Below are 10,988 nucleotides of genomic sequence, written 5' to 3'. Positions count from 1 at the left end.
ATGGGCCAAAAAATGAGATAGATCCGATGCTCTAGTGGGCCACACCATAGGAAATGCTGGGATTTAGGTCCCACCATTTATAAAATAAAAAAAAATGGGTTGTTACATTCTACCCCCCTTAACAAAATTTCGTCTTTGAAATTTACTACACTATCGACAACACTCGAATCTCATTGTAGATGGTGCGGTCGGTGTTGGCACGTCCTCTAGCAATGACATTTCCTCAAACGGTGGCTGACACACCCGTGTGTTGAAATTTGCTTAGTCTTTGGTGGTGTGACAGTTTATCCTTGTGCTGATGTGAGCGTTGTGAAGACCTGTGATGTTGTCATTGTTGTCATTGTTGATATGGTTCAGGTAGTTGTTGAGATTGTTGACGTAGTCCTTGGTATGGATACAATGTTACGTGTACAACGAAGGTTGTTACTGAGATACTCGGTATGGCCGTGGAGAACCTGTTCCTGCGGTTGAGTCTTTAAGTGTTATGGTTGTGATTCTGAATGTTGTATCTAACTTTGAATGTTGTGGCTCCTAGTGCGGGGTCAGTGATATCCACTGCCTATTCACTTGATCTGCTGTATGACGGTTGGTGTGATCTTGCTCCAGATTGAATCTCGGTGTCTAGTTGTGGAGATTATTATTATTTGTTTTTATTTATTATTGATGCGTTGAGTCCTTGCATTATAGTACAGTGGCATCACACTCTTGCATCACGTTGTTCTATGGTGGTGCTGAGTCATCACAACCTTGAGATGGATTGTCGTATTGTCGAGGTGTGTCCCTGTAAAGTTGAATTATATTGTCTAAGAGTGGTGTCGTGGCTGGGTGTATGTATGAGTATGAGGTCATGGCGCATGGCTCCTTGGGCTTGTATGTTGCTGTGGAGTGGTCTAACTTGTCAATGTGGTTGTTGAGGTGGCCCTAAAATGTCTTGTGGATTACCCTTGTTGTTGTGATCATGGTGGAGGTCGTTGATGCAGTTGTCAAAATTGTCATGGCAATCCTAGTGGATACGACGGAGATGAGCTTAAGAGATGGTTGTGCTGAAGAGTACAATGGAGATTGTCGGTGCATGGATGGTGGCATGTGCTATGGAGGTGACCGGTAAACTTGTTGAGGTCTGGGTTCTTATCTCTATGGTTAACGGAGACGAGACAATTGTTAACGTTAAGGCGTAGATGCTCCTTGAGTCCCTGAATATAACAGTTGTTGGGGTAAAAATGAAAATCATACAGGTACTGGAGTTGAGGCGTTCGACATAGATGTGTAATGTGATCTTCATATCCTTAGTTGTAGTAGGCTAACGTGTGATCTCGGTTAGGTCTAATTCTTTTACTAACTCTGTCATACCTAATAATCTACCAAGCTTAAGGATCTCTTAAGGCTTACCTAGTTACTCTTAGCTACTTACTCACAATTAATTTGTTCCCAAGGGCATCGGGTACAGGTGTTTATGATGGAGTGTTGTGACTCGTATCACTCAGATATAATCTACCATTGATTGGACAAGGATTTATTATTATTATTATTTTTTTAATTATAAGTACGTTAAAGATTTTGTAGGATTGCAGTGAAGATTATATGGTTTAAAAGACTTACACATGAAGATCAAGAGAATAAGAGCTGTGATATGTACTAAGGTCGTAGTGAAAAAAAATCAGATTATGGGGATATTGTTCCTGCTAATGTTTCTGATATTTCCAAGTATCGGATTGGTTTAAAACTTTTTAAAACGATGCATCTATTAGTATATTATACCTCTATAAAATTTCAGTTAAATCCAAAGTTTATAAAAAAAATCTTAAAATTCGGATAATTAGGTCTACCCAGAAGTAAATGATTTTTAACTAGTATACATATAAATTAAAATTGGTATACGAGAAACCTAGATTTTTATTTTTGTATTATTTTTTTATAAAACTACACTTGTTAATCTACAATTGAGATTTTGAATCGCCTTAAACGGAGTTATAATTAATTAATTATGATTTTTATAATTCATGTATTTTATACTTGCTATTGCTATCTAACTCACCGTACTAGGCTAAAAATTCTTAAAAATTTCTTAGGGTCCAGTTTTGGGCTGTTAGTTCAATTTTAAGTCTAATTAATATTATATTTGGTGTTCTGCCCTGGGCTAAAAAATTTTAAAATTTTATTAGGGTTCAGTTTTGGGTTGTTAGTTCAATGGGCAGTTGCCTCGAGTGGTGACGTGCTGAGGCACGTCACTTAGCATATTGTTTTTAAAAATATATATATATAGTGGGCCCCACATGAATGACATGATGAATCCATTCCGCTCATCAGTTGCATTCAAACATGTTAGGGTATGGGCCAAAAACTGAGATAGATCCGGTGCTCTAGTGGGCCACACCATAGGAAATGTTGGGATTTAGGTTCCACCGTTTATTTAAAAAAAAGGGTTGTTACACATTATCCGATCAATAGTGTGGATCACCAAAATAGAACACCCCACCCGTGAAAAGAGTGGACCATTTCATGAAGATCCTGCATGGAATTTGAACAAATCCAATTAGCAGGTGAGCTACAGAAATTGCATTAGAGTCGGATCCTCAACTATCCATTTATCAAAACCTTTTGACGGCATGGTGAATGGACAATTCTAGCCGCGATTGGAACCGTGTCAATTTAATTAGATACGATATCTTATGTATGAATGTGGGCTTGCATTTGGATTTGGTGTATGATTATAATGCATTAAGTGTGAGAGTCTAAAGAAACTAAATATTTGATTGAGGCACTAATACCATTATTATTGAGTTAAATTGATAAGAGATTAGACACAGATTTAACTTTCAATCATCAATTATGATTAGCAATCAGAGAATTTGTAATTTCGAATAAATTCTTTTTTACTTGCAAAAAATAGAGTTACATATATGAACTCAAAGACTTGTTCTTTCACCACTATTTTAGTTGCTATTTTTTAAAGAAACAAAGATAAATATGTAAAAAAAAAACAAAACAATTCTGATTTTATTAGCATTTGAATGTATGGCCCATTAAAATCAACACTGTGTTAAACAACCGAGAAAATGAAATAAATGATGGATAAATACATAATCTGTCTATCCAAACAAACAATCAAAGCGCTTAGTCAGGATGACGTGATAGAATTGGTATGATCAGTCAAATCGAAACTTAATTAATCATGATCCAATAACTTACAGTTGTAAATATTTAATCTACTCCTATGATACCGTAGCAGTAATTAACTATGATAGAATTAAGTTACGCTAAGAAAATGAATGATAAATGAAAAATAATTTAAAAATTAGATAGATGTGTTTGGCATAGGGCTCCAATCTCTTCTTCTATTAGTCCTTTTATAGCTTATCGAGGCGATAAAATCCTTGTTGGGATTCTTTGCTGATCTTGGATTCTTTGCGTGTCCAATATAATTTCCGGATAACAAAGTCTCTAGATAGATTGGAAATTGTTAGTTTCTCAAATCTTCTTTTCGTAGTTGATCCTTTTGATGAGAAATGTTTATAACCCACTAATCGGATTTATTAGGAGATCGTTGACCCTGATAATCATCAAGATTCCTCTAATAAAGAAAATCAAGCCAAGATTAGGAACCCATCCAGGAGATTGAAGCTGATCCCATACCTCAAATGATCATGGGCACTCATCTAGTGGCCCACCTCCTCCACTTCTAATTGAGGTGTTAGACAGTTTAGATGGTCTGGAATGCAAGTGGGATTTGACACATAATATTGATATATTATTAGACCTGATCAGACCTAGTTCTTCCATTCTCTTGATTCCAATCAAACAATGACCCTAGGATCAAGTCATTGGGCTATCTCATTCATTTAATTTCAATTGATGTACGGAATTGGAACCCGATGCAGCTAATGTGTCCGTCTCTCTTAATTTGGAACCAATCCATAGCTGGATATGCTTGGATGTTGATCCAATCTTCAAAAATTCGGAACCTTTTCGAATATTATAAACTCTTTCAAACGTCTCTGGAAAGATTTCCCATTTTTGATTGATTAATAGAGATGGACTTACCGAGTGTATCATAGTCAAATATGTAATAAGATCCGTTATCTTAGCAAGTCTTTTTATATATATGTTGAATACATTATCTCATTAATTGATATGTTTAATCATGGTCACATGGCATCCGTTAATTTATTCTCCTAAAGACGTGTACGAGTCTATGCCTCCACATTAATAACAGAAAAGCGTAATGTCAAATGATGATTAATCGAGAATACTCTTAAGTGCGGGTATAATTTTTGTCAGCACTTTACTCTTCGGTGCCAATATATGACAGACTTTCATTAGTCCATGTCTGGGTGCAGGGAATGGGTGTAAAGACTGTCCACATTTTTTCAATACTCGGATGTTATATACAAATGATTAAAAAAAAAAAAAAACTATTATTGGTTAATTTAACATGCACCAATATATATGAATATTTCAGAGTTTAATGTGAGAGTAGAAGGAACTCAATTACCTTAATTAAAATGGGGGAAAAAAAAAACTTACAAAAGTATCCTTCAACAATCTTGTGTATGTGGTATAAATGGCGATGCCTTGGATCTAAGCCTTCATTGGTCCAATGATTTAGGCATAGACAAAGAGAATCATGCTATTGAAAAGAAAAGAAATTGCCTTCCTTGTAATCCAGCAGTTAGCATATGTAGAAGGAAATTACATTACTATTACTCTAAGCCATTCCTACGTAGAAATATAGACATGAGATTACACTACTCACATGCTAAAATCACTCTGACGTAACAACATAGATGAGTTGTCCCATGCTATGATAAGATAAAAGATAGAAGACATACAACATTGCATTGTAGATTTGATTTGATATGTGATGACTTGGCAAGGGCCTAAAGCTCTCTAATTTTCTCCCTGTTTGTATAAATTTTTAGATGATTGCATAGAGATTTTCGTAACCCCTATTCATATATATTAATATATAAATAACTGTTTAGGCTCAAAAGACAATTGTAATCTATCAAACAATATCATATATGCTAATCATTTGTCATGAGCTAACCATTGATTGTGCACATATCCTACTATCATTATATGGTTAAGAGTTTCTCGACCTACCACATGTTAGTGATAACTACATACTTATTATCAAATATTTTTAGCCGAGGAAATCATGTGAAACGTTAATTGATTGAACTTGACATTCAATGCAATCATGTTTTGGTCCATATCCCAATATTTGGCACTTTCCACACTTTGTGAGTGCAACATCAACAAATTCATCCGCGACGAAGTTACAACTTAAGATCTATGACTATATTATGTTAGCTATTTGTATTTCATTCGTTACACAAGTAATCTTTTCATGGCTCCAAGAAGGTTAAGAAATATCAAAATAAACAGAAAAGAGGTAAATAGATTATGCATTAGGTGTGATTTACTGTAGCTAGCTAAGTGTTTTTTTTTTTTGGCTACTCATGACTTTCGACCGTCAGAGCAGTCAAAAAAATTTTCCTTGCCTGTTTTTGAAATTTTGTGGCCTCTTGTTGAAATTCCGTGGCCACGGGTTATGTTCTGAGTTGCTGGATTCAGGCCGAAAAAATTGATTGGTATGAGATAAAACACGTACATTGGGCCCCGAGAAGTTTTAAGAGTAGGTAATCAATCCTCACTTTATAATGTAGTGTAGTCCTCTTGAGCTTTGAATATGCCTCAATAGATGAACAACGTGTATAAACACATTCATCATATGGTGGGTCCACGGGGCTTTTCCACCACCGACTTTGGGTCGCGGACGGGTCACCACCCAAACCGAATTCCATCGTCTCGTTGGTATTCCAATTTCCAGTCCATCGTATTGCTGTGTACCACTTGTGGATGTACGGTGATCGCTCATAAATTCTCCTCCATCCAACCCTACGGTTTCTAACCTACCAATAGAGGACTGAGAATAGAAAATAAAACAACGGTCAACATTCAATTGATAAAAGGTGAATCGATCGGTTCCAATCACAGAGATCTCTAGCGCAAAGTCTATCCACAGTAAGGATACGACAGAGCAACGGCCTGATTGCCGACCACGGACCCCCTTAAAACCCTCGTGCAGGGTGCAGACGGTCGATTCGTGGACCGGATTAGCCATCATCGGCCTTGCGTTAACTCCTAGTACTAGATACCCATCGGGAGTTACTTTGACAAACCGAGAGTTACGTCGGTGGAACTTTCATCAAATCCAACCGTCCATAAAGTATGCCGCCTCCTTTTAACCGTTTAATCCAAAGAAAATAAAAATGATCATAAAAAACTCGTAGGTTACACCACAGGAAAAGTCGTGATGGAACGTCCAGTAAAATTGTGTGGGATACGTTGTGTTTATATACCATCCAATCCATTCTTATGATAATGTGCCTCGTTCGCAACTGAAGAATTATTCAAAAATCGCAGTATTCTAAAATTCAGGTGGGCAAAATTTAGAGATTTTAGTTATATTTTTTTTTGGGTGGCCCACTGGAGCATTGAATCAACCTTTTATTTTTTAATTTCTTTTTTGGAATAAGCCTAACAAAGAAGGGCGTACGTGATGGACGGCGTGGATTTCATATACGTTACGCAGGACACATGCACCAGGGTGCCCGGCAATTCAATAGGCTACCTAACACTCAGTACTGGAAAAGATAAAGGCATGGGATCTTCTCGTCATGGATCAACATCAAGGAGTGACAGCCAATTGATCCCGCTTGATCCCACCACCTGGTAGGGCGCTGTTTGGGTGAATCCCCCGATCCACTCAGGTCGGTGGATCCCTAACTGTGGCACCCACTGTGATGGATTTGCCTTGAATCCACACCGTCCGTCCATTTTGATAGCTCATTTTACGGCATGATTTAAAATAAGTGAAGCAGATTCAAATCTTAGGTGGACCATACCACAGGAAACAGTTGTGATTGAATCCCCACCATTAAAAACTTCATGGGGGCCACCGCAATGTATATTTGCCATCCAACCTGTTGATAAGGTCACAAAGACCTGGATGAAGAGATCAAACATTAAAAACATGTTGAGAAGTTTTTAATGGTCCATTACCACTGTTTCCTGTATTATGGTCCACCTTAGATTGATCTGCTTCATTTTTTATTTATTTTTGAATCATGACCTAAAATGAGTTTTCGAAACGGATGAACGGTGTGGATATAAGACACATACATCACAGTGGGCCCTATGGTCAGGGATCCGACACACCTCGATGTAGCCGGTTAAGGCAGGTGGAGCCCACTTCTCATAACGGTTGGACGGTCAAAGCATTTCGCACCGATCTACGGATCGAAAGCGAAATCCCCTTTTCATAAAGAGGATAAAAGGCACCGAAACGGTCTGTAATTTTAAAGCATGATAAATTTCCAGCAGTCCTGCGAAACAACAAATTGTTAGTGTAAGGCCCTCATTGGTGGAAGCTGGGGATCATCCTCGTCGTACACTTGTTAGGGAGAACTGATCGCCTGCAGGTAACTGTACCACAACTTGAGATACAATGCCATCTTTCCTGCAGTATGAATCCAACTATTTAGAAATCATTACCATGAAGGCGATAGGCCTCGCCATGAAGATCATTATTCTAGAAAATTGGGAGTCAGCCAGTACATTGAGTCACACTTCCGGTTATCCGTTGATTCCAATAGAGAGGGCCAATTGATTCATGAATATGCCTGATTTTTGTGTGAATTAATTCTCATTCTGGGGCCTACCACTTTGATGGTATGGATAGCCTACATAAGTAGCGTGCTAGTGAGAAAGATGGTACCGTACCACAGATTATGGTGCCTTGCCCCTAGGTGATCCGTTCTCAAAGTTAAATGGCGCCCGCCGTTGTGATGCTGTGAACACGCACGTGTGAGTCCATGACCATCCACATGCAAGTCCGGATGTCAATATGGCACCCGTGTGCGATATCATGCTTCCCATTAGGTGGGCCACAATCTTTTATCTCGTGGCCTTAAATCACGGAACGGATTGACTATGATCCCAGGCAAAGAGATATCTCTGTGCTTGGAGCTGTGTGTGGCCACGAAGATATATGCGACAAAGGTACATCTGTTTTTAAAGGACCACAACAGGACAGGGGCCTGAAAAATAGACGGATCCAAAACTAAGGTGGGCCTTAACACAAGAAACAGTCAGAAGGGAAACTTCCACCGTTGAAACCTTCCTGAAGCTGACTAAGATGTTTATATACCATCCAAACCGTTCATAGGGTCACCCCAGACGTTCAATCCCCATCATTTCGTGTGTTATAGCCCACCTGAGTTTTTGACCGGACAGATTTTTAGATTTCAATCCTATTATAGTCTTTTAAAACAGATGGACGGAGTGGATTTGTCAAGAACATCTATTTCGCCCTGGGCACAGAGTCGAGGTCACAGCTAATCCGCTCCCTTAAAATCAGGCAGTTTTCGCCGCTCAAGTGAGTGGTAGAGTAAAAGACAAAGGACGGTTTTTCTGGCAATCCAGTTGTTTTCGTACATTGTGGCCAATGAAACCGCCTGATTTTTAGTCCACAAGTTGTAATCAGCGTGGCCCAACTGAACTGATGGAAAGCTCGCATCCCACACGAATCTCCTTGCACCGGTGTGGATGTGCTCATGGACACCATGTCGTGCAACCTGTACAGAGAGACGTGCTGAGTTTAGCCACCTCACACGTGGGACTTAGGAACATATGTGCGGGATTGGAGACGTCGTCAGTGGATGCCCACCGTATCCCAAGAAGCAGGCTGATATGATCATCGAAGAGCTAAGAAAAATCGATGAACGGCCCAAATTATATGTACATTTATATCCCATCTGATGATCAGGTTGACCTATTTGTTATTTTTTAACGTACAGCATTCAAGTAATGTGGATGGCTTGATGAGCGGTTCTGACCTCTCACACGTGTTCGTCGTTTCCAGATGTGACTCGAGTTAACCAGCACACGTGATTTTCTCTTGCACAAAAAGACAATAATGTGTTGTAATAAACTCGCACCAATCTTTCTCCCACGTGGAACCAAACTATGACCTTTTACGCCGACCCGCTTGGATTAATTCGACCACACGGGAGACACATCCCATTGTCACGAATCACCCAACTTAGGGTTAGAGCGTCCGTGGACCGAATCCCTGCTCGCATCCAAGCCGTCCATCAGATGGTCCATTGTCCCAAACATCAGACCAGTCGACTACCCATGTCAGCCACAGTTTAAAAAACAAATGAGAGAAAAAAAAAAAAAAAAGAAGCATGGCAAAGTTTTCCTTTCCCATCATCCTATTTCTAAAATCGTAGGCCATGAATAGCTGATTTTTAGGTCCCGTCATCTACATGTTCAGATCCATTTGATGGACGGCTTGGATCTTTCTTTAATGTACAACATTGGAACATGTAGTGGCATGTAGATAGTTTGCATTGTAGACGTGTGCGGGTAAAACCCGAATCCTCCTCATCATTCAAATCAAAGAAAAAGAAGAATAAAAAAACAAAAGTAAGAAAAAAGAGAGAGGAGATATGCTCCTCTGCTGTCAGAACACTTTTAAGTTATAGTCCTCGTTGCGACGGTTAACTTAGAGATTCCAATCAATCGGTCTGATCTCTCCGTTAAATCTAGAACACATTTCACAGGCCACCGTGCAAACATCACAATGACCAGATGGTGCAATCCATCCTTAATTTTCTTTAACCATGGATGGGTCCCTACTACTCATGGCACAGTCGATCATGGGTTCCAGCGCCCATGTGATGTGTAAAAATAAAGAAATAAGACATGGATGGGATGGTTGTGCTTATCGAATTAATGAAAGTTATTCCTAATAACAACAAGAAATCTATGGTGGTCCTTAACAAATAGATAGATTTTATTTTTGATTGGACCATTTTTTGCCTAAATAATCTTAACCGTCCATATTGACAGACATTGATATTTGTAAGATCAGTGCAACATTTGCGTGGTAGCCCATGAATAATTGGCGTTGCACCTGAAGAACAGTCTAGATCAATGGATTAGATTAAGTGTCTCAATGCAACTACGAGTACTGTAACTTACAGTGCTATTCCTATCAAAACAAAAAAGAGAAAAATAAAATAAAATACAAACTCACACGTACATACACCAAATAATTTCTAAATCTATTTATCTAACTAAACTCCTAAATAGAAGATTTTCCAATCTAATCTTACTCATTTTTTTTCCTCTTCTACCTCAGGTGTTGCTTTGAGCGGCGGCGCCACAGTCGCTGGAACACCACCATCAATGCAACTAGCACACTTCCTTTCCACCCATCCTTCAATGTCATGCTCACCACTTCCAGCCAAATGCCTGCCACCACAAACACGTGCGAACACACCGGCGATCACACCGACGATGATGATTACTGCCAGGACGACCACCAAAGTCTCAATCGACCTATGAGATGATCGGCTCGGCCCGGCGACCATCGGCTGCAGTTGGGTCAGTGAAGGTGGGCTAACCATCAGCAATGGCGACTCTTCCTGGGCCACAGCCATCATCAACATCCACATGAGAATCATACAAGCTTTGCTTTGCATCGCAAGTGCTTGGAATGCAAGACCGCCTTCTCTTGTGAGCATCGGGAGTAGAATCTTGGCTCTATGAGGGAATGTATCATTTAAAATGTGAGAACAGACACGTTCTCGCAAATTACCACAACTTGTAGTATCAAACCATCTCACCCAACACGCCACTTATGTAGGACATCAACACCATTAAATCGTTAGACCCCATCATGAAATCACCTGGCACACGAATAGAGCCAGGACTGCTTTTTTAGTGGGCCACAGCGGCGTTTACCAGTAGACAGCTAATATTCATCCATCTAGTGAGTGGTCGGCCTGAATTTTCTATAAAGGTAATATTTATGGTGGAGTATATCTTTTTCATGGTACTGATTTCCTAAACAGATGGAATGCTGGCGGCAAACATGGCGTCGTACCACAGTTGTGGTACAGTTGCCTGTA

The 10,988-nt window shown here is 39.4% G+C and overlaps 1 protein-coding gene across 1 annotated transcript; it reads right to left on the bottom strand.

Moving 5' to 3' along the window:
- Window positions 1–9,989: 9,989 nt before the first annotated feature.
- LOC131222507 (uncharacterized) lies at window positions 9,990–10,763 on the bottom strand. Its single transcript, XM_058217636.1, has one exon. It carries the CDS (start codon window positions 10,599–10,601, stop codon window positions 10,191–10,193), a length of 411 nt encoding a protein of 136 aa, XP_058073619.1. The 5' UTR covers window positions 10,602–10,763; the 3' UTR covers window positions 9,990–10,190.
- Window positions 10,764–10,988: the final 225 nt, after the last annotated feature.

This window comes from Magnolia sinica, chromosome 1 (genome assembly GCF_029962835.1).
Source record: "Magnolia sinica isolate HGM2019 chromosome 1, MsV1, whole genome shotgun sequence".
Classification (NCBI taxonomy): Eukaryota; Viridiplantae; Streptophyta; class Magnoliopsida; order Magnoliales; family Magnoliaceae; genus Magnolia; species Magnolia sinica.
Note: the sequence above shows the minus strand (reverse complement) of the source record. Positions and strands in the feature narration are given on the sequence as shown.